The sequence below is a fragment of the Triturus cristatus genome, chromosome 3_2 (assembly GCF_964204655.1).
Source record: "Triturus cristatus chromosome 3_2, aTriCri1.1, whole genome shotgun sequence".
Classification (NCBI taxonomy): Eukaryota; Metazoa; Chordata; class Amphibia; order Caudata; family Salamandridae; genus Triturus; species Triturus cristatus.
Window position 1 is genome coordinate 643,199,777 of NC_140584.1, and position 15,507 is coordinate 643,215,283.

At 45.3% G+C, this 15,507-nt stretch overlaps 1 protein-coding gene across 2 annotated transcripts in view; it reads right to left on the reverse strand.

Moving 5' to 3' along the window:
* Nucleotides 1–397: 397 nt before the first annotated feature.
* The window catches only part of LOC146857878 (uncharacterized), a 1,488,219-nt gene continuing 1,473,109 nt past the window's right edge, over nt 398–15,507 (reverse strand). The window contains exons 14-15 of one of the 2 annotated variants that reach the window (XM_085648588.1): nt 1,963–2,129; nt 398–525 (exon numbers count right to left, since the gene is read on the reverse strand). In XM_085648588.1, the coding sequence (XP_085504714.1) occupies nt 1,994–2,129 (136 nt within the window). In that variant the 3' untranslated portion in view covers nt 398–525; nt 1,963–1,993. Of the gene's footprint in view, nt 2,130–15,507 lie in introns of both variants that reach the window. The other variant, XM_085648587.1, reaches the window with a different exon arrangement.

Sequence of the window (15,507 nt, forward strand, 5' to 3'; positions counted from 1 at the left end):
CGTCTGCAGCTCAGCTTGTGACTAAGGCAGGTCAGGTGCAGGACCCTGATGGCATCGCTGGCCATAGTTGGAGGATTCATGCCTCCTGCGTCATAGAGGGGAAGAGGGATGCAGAGAGGATGGAAAGCGTTGCATCATTTCATGCTGAATGATCCAATGTTGAACTTCTTGAACACATCCATTCCAAAGAGGAAAGACTCAAGTACATTAGCCAAAAGACAAACAATGCTGCACAACCAACCTTCTATTTGCACTTTAGTTTTCCACTGGTCCACTCTTGTTCTTTTACTAAACTTGTTACAGTAATAGTTTCAGTTGAGCAGTTTCAAAATGTGACCAAGTAATGTATTTAATTAATAAAAACACACCTATTTCAGTTCATTTCAAGCCATGCTCTTGACCAAGACCCAGCAGGACCACCTTGGTGTTCTCTCCTTTATAATTCCACAGTCTCTTCTCCAGATCAGGACAAACAACAGCAGGTTTGAAATGTTCCTCCATTTATTTACAACACATCGTGCACATCTGCAAAATAAAATGGGCCTGCTCCAGGCAGGAAACAGGACTAATTAATAGGTCCAGTGCCCTAGAAGGGCCAGGAAAATAGAGGTATATCTTTAATGGTTATCTTCTTTTTAATGAGGAAGATTGATGAGAGGGTAACGAATAACAGAAGGATAAAGATGGGACGAAATGAGGGATGGAAAAATATGTATTAATTGATCAACAAATACACTTAATAGAATCACGACATGTTTGTGTGCGTAAAAGAGTGTATACATTTTCTGGGGAGGGGTGGGGGTACAGAGAGGTGCATGAGTTAAAACAAAGTATGAAACATGCCTGTTAAAGTACATGTGAGTGCATTTCTCATTGATTTATTGACTGAATATGGAGATGTGTGAGTAAGTGAAGGAGAAATCCAGTGCTCTGAGTTGAGTATATGAAATATTATAAGTGAGTGAATGAAAATATATGTGAGGCAATGTATAATTAAGTAAGAGTGGAAATAAATTGAGACAGTGAAACTAAGAATTAGAACTTATGTTTGTGTATGAGTTAGTCACTGAGAAAATAAAGGGAATTGGCTTGCAGGTAAGCATGTTAAGGAAAGTAGGTGTACAGAAATGGGTGAATTATGTAATGAGGGGCCAGGAGTGCAACCAAATGCATCCATAGGCTTATAAGCAAACAAATTAGGGAAGAAATACAGTACAGAATCAACAACCTATTAGAGAACAATGAGGCGTAACGAAACGCGACCCTCCCCCTCACCCCCACCACACACAAAGTAAATAGAGAGGCCGCCCCGCACCCAGACACAGGCTTTGAGTCCCAGGGTGAAGAAAACAGGTGGCGGAAGGGGGCAACCTGGAGCCCGGGATCCGCCTGCAACTGGGGACGTGGGTCCGCAGGTTAACCCTGGTACCAGTGATTGGGTGACGGGCGCTGCCAATCAATGTGCTAAAGGACAGGTGAGTCAGTGATTAAACAAGTAGACTAAATAATTTCACACCCAAAATCGAATACAATAGATGGACAGATGAATGAAAAAAAGAGATAAATATCTATGTAATTATTTGGCCATTGGGTGAATTGACTACATAAAGACAACAATAAATTTGACTAAGAAATACTAAATGAATGAGAGAAAGTGAAGGCAACTCAATAGAGAAGAGGGAAGGAAAAAGGACTGTTGCTTGCATTCATATGTCTATATTTAGTCATTACAAAGAATTTGTGAAGCCTTCCGCCTCACCCCTAAAAACCTTTCGGATTTGATTTTAGTCACCCACAGCGTGCCGGAAGGCTGCCCATGCCCCAGCAGTGAACGTCACTGCAGTACTCCGATCTCTTATTGAGTTTGTGCAAAGAAAGTTTGAAGTAGGGAAATAAAGGTGCAACAGAAACTCTTTCTGCCACCAAGAAGTTGAAAACTTCTGGTTAAGGTTAGGTGGAAACCTTCATGGCCCCTCTGTTTTCTTTTTTCCGGTCATTTCAGCCAAGGAGGTTGGTGGCTGTTAACATTCCCTTGCTTCTCAGGATCCAGGTGACTCGCAGCACCCCTCTTCGGTGCAGCCCCCTGTCGAATGGCGTCACACACCCTCGCGTGGCACGGAGAAGGAAACCTGGAGGGGAGCAGAATTTATATAGATACATATCAACATAATTTTTTTTAGGCTGCTCTGCCAGGCCCGTCTTGTTTGTCCCCATCCATGCCGTACAGTAAACTTATTTACAAGCCCCTTGCGCCGTGGATGCGTCACTTTTAAAACGGGAAGAATACCAGAGGCAGATTGTGTATTTTGAAAGGAAAAGACCATTGCCACCCCAGATTGCAATGCAGTGGCAGCTGCAACTCAAGGGGGGTGGAGTGGCGGGTGTAGACTTGCGGGCAGGCAGGGGTGTGGTTAACAAAAGAACATAAATCATTTTTAAAACACACTTACAAGCAGGCTGGCAGCCGCCTCTCGGTCCTCTTTGCCCGATTCCAGGGGCAGGAACAGGAAGCACCCAGGCTTCCAGACTCCTGTAGCCAGCAGCGTTGTGATTGGTCTGAGCACCGTGGTTCGGTGCTTAGAGAGGGACTGGGGGCGTGGGCATGTTCTTCACCAGGTTGTAGTACAGCCTGGATGAACAACATGCAAAGTGCGCTGGACTGTTTGGTCGGACCGAGAGGGCTGGCCAAACAGCCCTACGCACTTAAGTGAGTGCATGCGACTCCTCCCTTGTTCCTGTTAGAGCCCGCCCCTGCCAGACAAGCCACGGACGAATAAAATGATAATAACGTTTGTTATTATCTTTTTATTTTTCCTTTTTTAACTGCTCACAGAGCAGTAGGGCGACGTTCCTCTGCCTTAGAGGACAATTGTGTCCAAATTGTGCATGTATCAATTTCCAATTCAAAATGTAAAACACCACAGTATTTACAGGCAGTCCTAAAATGATACTCGTCAAATAGTCCAATACATTCATCCTGTGCAAAGCAAGCATGGCCCTTCATGGGATAATGCTGGGAGAGTAGGTCATTCTCCCCAAAAAGAAAACATGGTGACAATGTAGTGTATTTTTCTTTACAATTTCCTAAAAACGTGGTTGAAACGATATAGATTGTATAAGTAACCCAAATAATTTAGGTTGTAAAAGTGTATGACTGCCTGTCATTGTACAAGATGCACATAGCATCTTTTTCACTTCTAATGTACACTTTCTTTAATTTTTCCACACAGTTCTGCCAGTAAAATCTGGTATGCCTGAAAATCCCCCTCAGCTTCAGACGATTCCCCTCACTGCAAGCAGTCAGGAAGAGCCTCAAGACCTGGCTCTTCGGTTGAGATGGATCTGCTTAAACCCCCCTCCCCCCAGTGCCTTGAGACCCTCACAGGTGAGTAGTGCGCTTCACAAATCCCAAATTTACACTTTCTTTAATTTTACCACCCAGTCCTGCCAGTAAAATGTGGCATGACTGAAAATCGTCTTGGAGGGGTCATGGCAGGCTAATGAAAAGTACTCAAATCTCTCAGATCCAGGTCAAAGAGAGTTGAGGTATCTGTTTCACATTATGAAGTTCTCACTCACTCTCACTCAAGTTGAAGAGCTCTCACAAGTTGAGAGAGCATACATATCTCTTGGGTGCCACCAATACTAAAATACTGAGACCTTCAACAGCATTAGAGAAGAGAAATAATGTCATAAAATATACATTAATACACATGATAACATTACTTCCAATTAATCATTAAGTAATATTCAACCAAATGCATTTTAATGCAAAGGTAAGAACGTCAGCAATGATGGGCTCAATTCCGCATGAATTATCAGGAAAATATAAATGTTGAATAAATAGCGAAGTTCGATTGGTTTTTCTTCAACCAGACGCTATCCTCTTAAAGAACAGACCTATTTGTCTCAAATACTAGCTTTTGATTTGCCTGGTGAATAAATCAGCTTTTCCAAACTAAACTACAGCATTGTCTCTAAAAAAATCATTTAGATCCCAAAAACCGCCATTCATTTCTACTAAATGGGATTTGGGCATCCAAGCATCAGCTTTTCATTTTCATCAAAAACTCACATGTATAAAAGGCACCTATACAATTGCCTCACATGGACAGATTTTGACTCATGCCTAAGTACCACCATAGCAGGAGAGACAAGGACAACCACCAGGTGTCAGGGAGGTCCTCATTTTGCAAAGGATGCAGAAGAGAAGCCAAAGATAACCACAGCATTCTAGGGATGGTCACCACCAGAAAGTCGGACACTATTGGCGGTGTGATTCTTACCAGAATTGGCATAGGTGATGACACTGGTGCTGGCACTATAGGATCCTCAGATGTATAGTTTATTTAATGATTGGTAGCTGCAACGCAGTAGAATATGCTTAATGCATTACATTGATCTCATTATTTCACCCATGCCAAGGCCATTAATGATGGTTGTTTCAGCGGAATTCCTAAATGAACTGTTTCTAAGCAAATCAAGCACCAGAAAGCAGGTGTCACTTGAGGATAGTGAAAGTTGTGAAATGACAAAGCCCTTTTTCACTTATCCTGTTAATAAAATCTCCTCCAAAGTAAACATTTCTTGTTTGCGTTCCTCAATGTTAAAAGTTGCCAACCGCTGGCACTTCTTCAATCTATTGAGAAACCTTTCTCAAATTTACCTAATGATTTAATTCCTAAATCAAGAGCAGGTACAGCTCATATTGTATTTTTTAAAGCACCTCCGGTAACACCACTACTGAGGGTGTGCCATGCATATTAGTATAGATACTCGAAAATATTGTTCCCCAAGTAGTACAATCTGCTATAGATGGTATAATGCCAGACGAAACACACACAGTTAACATTTTATGTTTATCCTGGAGTGCTGTGTGAGGATAAACCATTTCTAGCTGCTAGTTTGTCTGGAAATCCAAAACGGAATCTCATCTCATTTCATGGGCACCTTTCCCAAAAGTACATTATTAGACTGTGGACCAATTCCCTGCACTGAGGGATGTTCTTGTTGGGAAAGACTGGTAACAAATCTTGCTGTAGCAGTTGACTGTAGAAACATACTGTCAAAGTTGCCGATAATTGGCCACTACCTGGTTCAATAAATGACTATATTCTGGAAACTGTGAAATTCACTACCTTAGGATATGATATATACCGAGGCAGTATGGGTTTAGGAGCAAGGCCTCTGACATCCTGGTCAGGGAAAAAGCTCTCCCCTCACACAGCTCCATCGTTGTGGCGCTGCCCACGCACCTCTCTGCTTGTAGGTAGGTGTTCGAGGCCCTCCTCCACCCGCAGGCTCCTGCCTGCACCTCATCCCTGGTGATCCAGTGGGAGAGCCTTGCTCTTCTGCTGGTCCAATCTGCTCTGCCAGCCTTCCTGGGTGTCTCCCCTGCTTTGTCTGTCTGTGCCCTGTCTGTCTGTCTTTGCCTATTTGTCTGTTGTGCAGTTTGTCCCTCATTGTCTCTTGCACCTTGTTGTTTGTTTGTGCCTTTGTCCCTTGTGCCTGTCTCTATTTGTGCCTCTGTCCCTTTTTTGTACCTCCGTTGTCTTTCTGCACCTCTGTTGTCTTTTTGTGCCTCTGTTGTCTTTTTGTGCCTCTGTAGTCCTCTGTGCCTCTGTCTCTTGTGCCTTTTTGCCTTTTTGTCTCTTTGCCCATTTTTCTCTGCTGACACTTTTTCCCTTTCCCACCTCTGCTGCCCCTGTGGCCCCTCCCTTGCCTGTTGCCGCTCCTGCCTCCCAGCTGCTCTCCCTCCCTCCAACCCCTACTCAATAGCAGCCACTGTGTAGCCTCGCACAGCAGGCATGCCGTTGGCGCACCAAAGGCAAGCCTGTCTGTGCCAGTCTGCGACCCGATCACGACCAGCGCCATGGACCCTCGTCCTCCGACCACCCACCGCTACAACTCAGCTACCCTCCATGCACTCAACCCCTGAAGAAACAACAACTGCCAGCTGTTGATGCCGAACACCACCCATGGCCAGTTCTCCTACAGACACTGCCGCAGTATAATCACCCGCCTCCGGACGCCCACTGCTACCTCCAACTCACCAGACGCCAGTGAGCCCAAACCCCTGAACTGAATCCTCTTCAACGTCCGCTTCCTACATAAACACACAGTAGAGATCTGGGACCTCCTCAACACCCTCTCACCCGACTTTGCCTTCCTCACAGAGACCTGCACCAACGCCAGCTCCACAACAGACATTGCAACCGCCATCCCCGATGGGTACAAGATCCAGAGGAAGGACTGCCTCAACCACCCTGGAGGTGGACTCGCCATGATACACAAAGACTCCCTCCCACTCACTACAGCCAGCATGAACGACTCCTTGTCTTCCATGGAACACCTTCATTTCCAGGTCCAGACCAACCAAAGAATGACTCTACATGGCACCCTCGCCTACAGACCTCCCCGACCATGCACCACGTTCACCAAAACCATCACAGACCTCATCCCACCCCATGCCCTCGCCTCCATGGACTACGTACTCCTCAGAGACATGAATTTCCACCTCAACAAACCCAGCGACCCCCAACTCCACCACCCTCTTGTAAAATCTCGCAAACATCGGACTGAAACAGCTCGTCACCACCCCCACCCACAAGGCAGGACACACCCTTGATCCCATCTTCGCAGGAGGAAACAACATTTGCTTCAGCCGCACCATGCAACCCCTTCTGGACAGACCACCACTGCGTCCACTTCTCCTTTTCGAAACCTGACGCACACAAGCCCACATCATGCCCCCCAGGCAGGAACTGGAGCAAGATCACCGACGAGCACCTCACCTCCGCACTCAACTGCGCCCCTCCACCCACCACGACCGACGCCAACTCTGCAGCCAATAAACTCCACAGATGGATCACCAACTGCGCTAACACGCTTGCCCCCCTCTAGGACCACGACAAACAACGTAACACGAAAGTCACCTGGTTCACCACCGACTGCCGAGAATCCATGCGCACTTGCCAGCAACTTGAGAAAGCATGGAGGAACAGCAAAACCTCAGAAGCACACACCGCCTACAAGACCGCCATGACAGAACACCACCAACTCATCAGAACCACGAAGAGGAACTTAATCCAGGACAGACTCCTCTCCAACTCCCGCAACTCGAAAGAACTCTTCAGCATCATACAAGAATTCACCAAACCCCCAGCGAAACCTCCGACGTACCTTCATCCCAGAACCTCTGCAACAAGCTTGGCTCCTACTTCCATCACAGGATCAGGACTCTCTACAACAACTTCGATAAACAGAACCAAGGCACAGACACAACACCTACCACCAACGCCACCCAGTCTACCATCACCGCCTGGAACCCTGTCACCACAGAAGACACCGCCGAGACCATGAGGAGCATACACTCAGGAGCCCCCACCGGCCCCTGCCCAGCGCACATCTTCCACAGAGCTGCCTCAACCATAGCACCAGAACTACGATGGACAATCAACTGCTTCCTCAAAACGTGCAGTGGTCAAGCCCCCCCTCAAGAAGCCCTCCACAGACCCGACGGACCTCAAGAACTACAGACCCATCTCTCTCCTCCCCTTTGCAGCCAAAGTCACCAAGAAGATCATCAACAACCAGCTCACGAACTTCACAGAATTCAACTCGATCCTCGACACCTCTCAATCTGGATCCTGCAGCAACCACAGCACCGAGACTACCCTTCTAGCCTCCATGGACGACATTCGCACTCTCTTTGACCAAGGCCACACGGCTGCCCTCATCCTACTAGACCTCTCAGCAGCCTTCAACACCGTCTCCCATCGCACAATAACTGCCAGACTCCATGACGCCGGCATACAGGGAACTGCTCAAGACTGGATCCACTCCTTCCTCACCGGCTGAACTCAAAGAATCAGACTCCTGCCCTTCCACTCCGAACCCATAGAGATCAGCTGCGGAGTACCCCAAGGATCCTCACTCAGCCCCAATCTCTTCAACATCTACATGGTCTCCCTCGCTACCATCGTCAGAAAACACAGACTCAGCATAGTATCCTATGCTGATGACACCCAGCTCATCCTCTCCCTCACCAAGGAACCGACATCACCAGACACAGTTACCAGGAAGGAATGAAAGACGTTGCATCGTGGATGAGCAGCAGCTTCCTGAAGCTCAACAAGGAGAAAACGGAAGTCCGTGTCCTTGGATCCATCCCCTCTGCATGGGACAAAACCTGGTGGCCCACCGTCCTCAGCAACCCTCCCACACCCACGGACCACGCCCGCAACCTCGGCATCATACTCAACTCCTCCCTCACCATGAACCAACAGGTCAATGCCGTATCCTCCATGTGCTTCAACACCCTCTGCATTCTCCGCAAGACCTTCAAATGGTCTCCTCGACTCACCCAAGAGAAACCTCCGCTTCGCCGACCTTGCCCTGGCTGAAATCCCACGTATTCGCAGAGCCAGAATGGGAGGAAGAGCCTTCTCCTACATCGCAGCCAAGAGCTGGAACGAACTCCCACTCTGCATCAGGCGAACCCCCTCAGCATCAGACGATTCCCCTCACTGCAAGCAGTCAGGAAGAGCCTCAAGACTTGGCTCTTCGATTGAGATGGATCTGCTTAAATCTCCCTCCCCCAGTGCCTTGAGACCCTCATGGGTGAATAGTGTGCTTCACAAATCCCAAATTTACACTTTCTTTAATTTTACCACCCAGTCCTGCCAGTAAAATCTGGTATGACTGAAAATCGTCGTCTTGGAGGAGTCATGGCAGGCAAATGAAAAGTATTCAAATCTCTCAGTCCCAGGCCATTTAGAGTAGAGGTATCTGTCTCACGTTATAAAGCTCTCACTCACTTTAAAGAGCCCTCGCAAGTTCAGAAAACATGCATCTCTCCTGGGTGCCACCAATACTACATACTGTGACCTGATCGATTGATTGATCCCCTTCATTCCTCAAAGGACCCAGTCAAACATTTGGAACATCATTAGGCCACCAAACCATGCTTGATGTTCTTGATATACTCATGGGATTTTTAAGTCACAATAGGGTTTATGATTAAGCAGGATTGCAGCAGCTCTGTATGTATGAATGTTTCCCGTGTTCGGATCTACTCCATCAAATTTCATCCATGAGTAAAATATTCTAAAATATGCAACCTGTGCATTTACAATGAAAGTTACTCTGAGGTTTGAAGGAATCCTCTAGTAAAGAGATGGTGTGTAGCTGCTGTCCTAAGGTTTACCCCTATTGGAATAGGTAGTAGAACTATTATAAAACAGATTCAAAACATGAGACTCATAACTGAAATCAAAACAGGGAATAACTTTCTATAAATGAAACGCCTGACAAACCCACAACCGAAAGGAGCACCTATCTGAACTGAAGGTGGTAAACAATATTGTAATGGTTGTCTTGGCTAATAGTAATAGTTATCTTGAATGTGTCACCCAAAATTACTCAAACATTTAAAAGAATGAGCCCCTCTAAGGCCGCCATTGATATGTTTTCCTTACAGAACACGGCCTGGTAATAGTCTTTAAAGACCCCCTGACACTAAGGACTTTGTCAATATGCCAACCCGAGGTAGAAAGCAGATGAACTGTAACCACCTTGCAACCCACCAAGCATTACTTGATTGAGATGCGTTTTGAGTAATGTGAGCTATAACAGAGATAGTTTAGTGGAATCCAAACCCTTTTTTTATCTTGATTAGGCACACTCAAAACCACTAGGAAACCAAGTATATATTTCAAGATATATTTAAAATCAAAACCCTACCCTCGTTCATGCATGATGAATAGTAACCATTATAAAGCAAGCAAAATAGCGACAACGATACTTATTAGAAGGATAATTAAAAGAATGTGGTGGTATCATAAATTCTATTTATAGTGATTTTTCCCACCCCAACTTACTTTCAGCTAAGCTAAAAATAGCGAATAAAGAACCATCCCTTGATTTTCAGAGATGATTAACAGAGTATACCTCTTCTGACCAATAAAACCAAAGTTCAGCCAACGAACAGTATCTGCTATTCTCGTCTGCGTCGTCAGGCACATAAGCCCAACAAATGAAAGAAAGGTTCGCCTCCCTGCAGCCTTCAATGAAGGAAGGAAGGTGATTACAGCTCTGTATGATATTTCTGTATTGATTCTCTGGTACAAAGTTCCACTCTATCTCATTCCACTCTATTCTTATTTTATATATTGCATTTGCACATTGTTGAACATTTTCAGAATAAACAATTACAAGACAGGCCATGATACTCTTTCACTTACTTACATTCTGTGAAACCTTGCCTATTGTTTAAAATCAATAAGGGAGAATTGAAGTTATCAACTTATATGAAACCTTGTTGATTATTAAAAAATCATCACTGGAAAAGAAAATTAAATCTATACAGAAAAACATTAATATATTCAAGCAGACTTATTTATCATGTTGCAATGAATAATAACATGACTAAGTCTGCATTTATATTCAAAACCTATACCTAAATAAATGACATGTATAAGTCAACTAGTGACCTACCTACACAAGAAAATAGATAGTCATTATAACACTACCCTTACAAATAGAAAATAACTTAGTTTTTCTCTGTAGTATCTACAGGTCCATACTAAGGATCCCCATATACATTCCCAGTGGAGTGTTGGAGCCACAAATGTATTCACAAATTAGCATTGAAGAAAAATAATTGACAAAGCACTCCTTAACCTCATAGAAATGTCAGGGAATTACTGAATGGCAGATCCTTGCTCCTACATTTTATAAAATACATTTTGACTTTTAAAATCTGTGGTGTCACATGAGGACTCATGCATTTTGTAAAGGTGCCAGCACTGTGGATCGTAGAATTTAAAACAAACACAGATCTTGGACCATAGATTTTCTTTTTTAAGATTTAACCTAGAGTGCTGAAATGGGAGCTGAAGGCAGGAAAATTGAGAATGTGGCATGGCCAGAGGCCACACTTAGCTTACAGGTGACTCTTAGGGCTTGGAGGCTAGGCAGCTGACACGGTTTTAGGCCATGTGCAGCAGGTTCTGAGGACAGAAGTGTTGGGTACCAAGCTGAAGGATAGAAGGTGTAGCTGAAGACAACAACCTAAATTTGGATACCACAACCACAACACACTCCCAATGCACTGCTGAAATCCTTGCAAGGGATAATGCCACAAATGGGATTATCAACAGCACCAAAGAAGATTCCGTGTGGCTGAGGGACATAGTCCCAGGTTTCATACAAAGCCTAGGCCCTGTGTTCAAAATATAAGGCCCATATATTTTCTTTTACTTATTGCATTAATATTATCCCGGATGACGTTTCACATCAGGTTTAAAGATAAATGGCCCATAACCAACTGGATCCCCAGGATGCTTCCTTTATTGGAAAATATCAAGCGCCAGTGAGAAAGGGATGGAGGTCCCCTTGACTATCACAGGCTATCTGGGATGAATGAAGAATGTAGCTCGATGCCTGTACGACCTGGAGGATCCTGGTGGGGAGAGGGCAGAAATGCAGGGTTCAGCATCCCAAAAGATCACCGGTCACACCGCTGATGCTACTCACCCTGAAGTGATTCTACTGGCAATGTGGGTTCGGCAAAGAATATTCCTTTAATCGCCTCTCAGTTGTCCATGGCATCACTAGCTGTTAATGTCAGTATGTAAAACACATAACATAAATAAATGGAAGTACGAAAACTCCCTCAGAAAGCAGACTCATTTCACACAATAATGCAGGAAGCAGTCTTGGCCCTGATGGACAGCGCACTCGGAGACGCAAACTGTGTATCTGAGTGTGCTGCCAACTGCCCACACCCAGCGCCAAGGTAATTAATTTTCATTATAATATTAATGCCTGACTTGAATTCCCTGAGACTTAATTACGGGGCCTCTTTATGTAGTGGAACATTAGATCATTTCTGCCGTGGCTTAGCACTGCGCCAGCAAGGCCTGAATGTCAAAGCGTTAGCCCCCGCCACCACCCCGCACACCCCCTGAAGAGATCCACACTCTGTAGGGGCGGCAGATACATTGACAGATATTTATCAACACCCCATACCCGGCTGCGCTCCAGGAGCAGCGTACTAGCCCTTGAACCTGCGGGCGCGGCTGCCTCGCCCCTGGGTGGGCTGTGACGGAGAGGGCAGTAGTAATGCTCTTTCCTGTAAGGCCTCTAACCTGCTGTGGAGAATACCTACTCAAGCTGCATTTGAGGCACCACCTACCAACTGCAGCAAACTGAGCTTCAGCGTAATTTAGAACTGGAACCAGACATGTGTATAGAACGTATAAAGTGGGCACGTTTGTGTCTCACCAAAAGGTACTAATACATGAAAAACAATACAAACTCAAAAGCAATATTGAAAAAATGAAAGTTAAAAAATAAAATATGTTAAAGAGAATTCCTTTTATTTAAAAATAAGCCACTGATACTAAACCGAGGACAGGCGTAAACAAGCATTGGCATAGCCAATAGGTCTCGCTTTAGGGACCTTATAAGTATTGAGTTATGCAGCACATTATCCTTGGTGCAACAACAGCAACTGTTGCATGGCTAAACACTTATAAGGTCCCAAAGGCGAGACCTATTGGCTATGCCAATGCTTGTTTTTTATAGTGCTGGCTCCAATTGCTCTTCCGCAGTAGTACAGATAATAACGCGACTGAAGCACCACATGTAACCGCATTCGAGACCCCTTAAGCAAATAGCACAACACCAGCATTCAAATGTTTATGCTCAACCAAACCGCATTCATGTCATTGCGATGGTCCCTCTCTTCAGTGTCAGACATTCTCAGCCTGCCTCCAAGGAAGCACCGGCTTGGACAAGCAGTAAAAGTACAGCAAAGGAGACCTACATATTTCATGTAAGCATGTAGATCATCATACACATTGCATATGCACCATTCCATCAAATACTGCCTCTGGGGCTAAGAGGGGCGGGTGCATACACAGCAGGTTCACGCTAAAAGAAGTCTTAGCCGGTATTCAACAGTCACTGCTACTTCAACACCACAGATCTAAGACTAGGCAACCATACTTAAACAGTAGGCTACTACTTTTTAGCAAACCAAACACATTTTACAAGCCAAGACTATGGCTTTTCAGGCCTTTGCTGCCTCACCGTTGAGATCCAATCACAAATTGTGTTCCACAAACCTATGCTCATCTGCAGCTGTTGGAGAATGGCCTAGACCGTAGCTCAGCTGAGTTGATTGCGACAGAAGACTTTGGGCCAGTTAAATTGGACTCATTCAGCTTGAGAGCCCACCTCTGGCATAAATGGGACTCTCTGGGGTAGGGACGCTATGTATTTGGGCCTTGCTGAGCTCTCAAGCAATAATCACCTCACTCACTAAGCAACCATCTTGCAGACCTGCCATGCACCGTCAGTCACTGGGTCTATATAGCACCAAAATAAAGCACAGCTAATGAGCCCAGCCAGCGCCTTAGGAAGGTTGCTGCTCAAGCAGTCAGACACCTGGTGTGAGTCCACGCTGCAATGAAGTCTTTATAAATGTTTGAGACGGCCTGCTTTCTTTCACACCAGTCCCTAAATATGGTTTGTGGATAAACTACTTTGGGGCCACAAGGAGTCAAGCGAAGAAATGTTTAGACAAAAGACAAGATTCTGGGTAGCAAAAGACCGAATGGGGACAGAATTTGGGTAAAAGGAGAAAAGGAAAGACCTAGCTGCAGTGGAAAGGCAGAGAGAGCCCTTGATGGACCAAGGGGGCCTGGGGAAGTCACGTTCAGAGGTGAAGCAATTTGAAGCTTTCCTTAAAAAGGACAGTGCTGAACTGCAGATTAGTATAGGTGCATAAATGTTGATTCACCAAAAGGCCAGGGATAGCAGACGTGATCCTGAATGGCCTTTACCTCAAGTTCATCCCATGAAATTAAATTTTATGCACTTGGACCTTGTATCTCTCCAGGAACTTGTCACATGACCTTTGACCCTGATGACAAATTGACAATTAACTCATAAAAAGTGAACAGTTAATGACAGAAAATAGGTCTATTTTTAGATACCATATGTAGTTTAACTCGGGTGCTACCACCATATGTCAGGGGACCATTAAGTGTTATGCTTTGTTAAAAAACATGAGTTCACAGACGTGGATGTACCTTAACACAAGAACAATGACTGAGAATACTCTTATCACAAATATCCGTGATTGCAGTTGTATGGGCCTCATGGAAATTGTAATGATAAACAGGGAGATGCACAGAAAAACTCAAATGTAGTAATGCCTCCCTGCAATCTACATAGATCACGGCGGCAACGAGCTAGGATAGTGGCTCACACACGTTTGTCATCGTTAATATTGTCAGATGACTTCCGAAGGTCAATCAATAGCTTGAGGCACAAGGAAGATTGTGCGCGGGGCCTAGCGCCTCTGCTTCCCAATCAGTGAGTCATAAAGCTGACTTCACCAAGCACCGGGAATCGTTTTAAAAGCTGCATACATGGACTGAATACAGGACGGGGAATGGTCCAGGAGAGCCGGTCCCCTATGACGTACTTCAGTACAAGTACAAATAAAATCACCGCAAGCCACCTTGCAGCATGGAGTGATGTTTCAGTGAGGTGTATGGAACGATGGAACGGCAAGCTCCTCGGGTAGCGGACATTCTTCTCGTTTCAGCGAAGGCTGGAATCTCGGACAACAGTTTTCCTGAAAGACCGTGAGAAATGGTTGAGGCAGTAACATACCCATTCTTGTGACCTGGAGGTACTTGAAAATATACATTAACACCATTTGTTGCGAGTTTGTGGCTGACTTGTCAATGCCAGTTGTGTCATTCTTGGGTCAAAGGTTAGGTTATTTCCATCAATATGCGAAATCTCATTTTTGAAACTTGAAATATTCGCACTTCTTTATAACCACAAGTATGCCAAAGCGATGCCCCAGTGCACCAAAAGCAAACGTAGCGCAAAACACCTGCAATGTAGGGTTTATTTTTAACGAATCCTCACTGCAGGCTCTGAGTGTGCCACCTGGAAGGGCTTGTCAATAGAGCCGAAAGTAAGGGGGCAGCAGCACTGGGCAACGTTACTTCCAATTTTCTTTTCTTTGAATATCAATGACTTGTGCTTATCCTCTCAATTTAGTGTACAGCTTAATGACACGATCACGCGTGACAGTTATTGATGCTGCTTTCCAGGCACGAGGGGTCAGACTGACCTGAGGAGGCTTTTATCCCCGCAGATGCAGGGGCAACCATTTAATCGAACCTGGCGAGAAACACCCGGAAGCAGAAAGATGACTGGAGGCAGACAAGGACAAGTAGAGACACAGCTACAAACAGGCATTGATATATAATTTGAGGGCAGACATACCGACCAAGACCGCAAATGACAAAACAAGCACAAGTGCGCGCGCCTTGCGCGGCAGCAGGGGGAGGGGAGAGAGGAGGGGGCCTGCGCGATTTCATTGCGGGAGCGAGCCGCAAGGCGCGATAATTAATAACATATGGCGCCAGTTGCTCGCTCCTGCAAGGGAATTGCCAAACGTGCACGCGTTGCCAT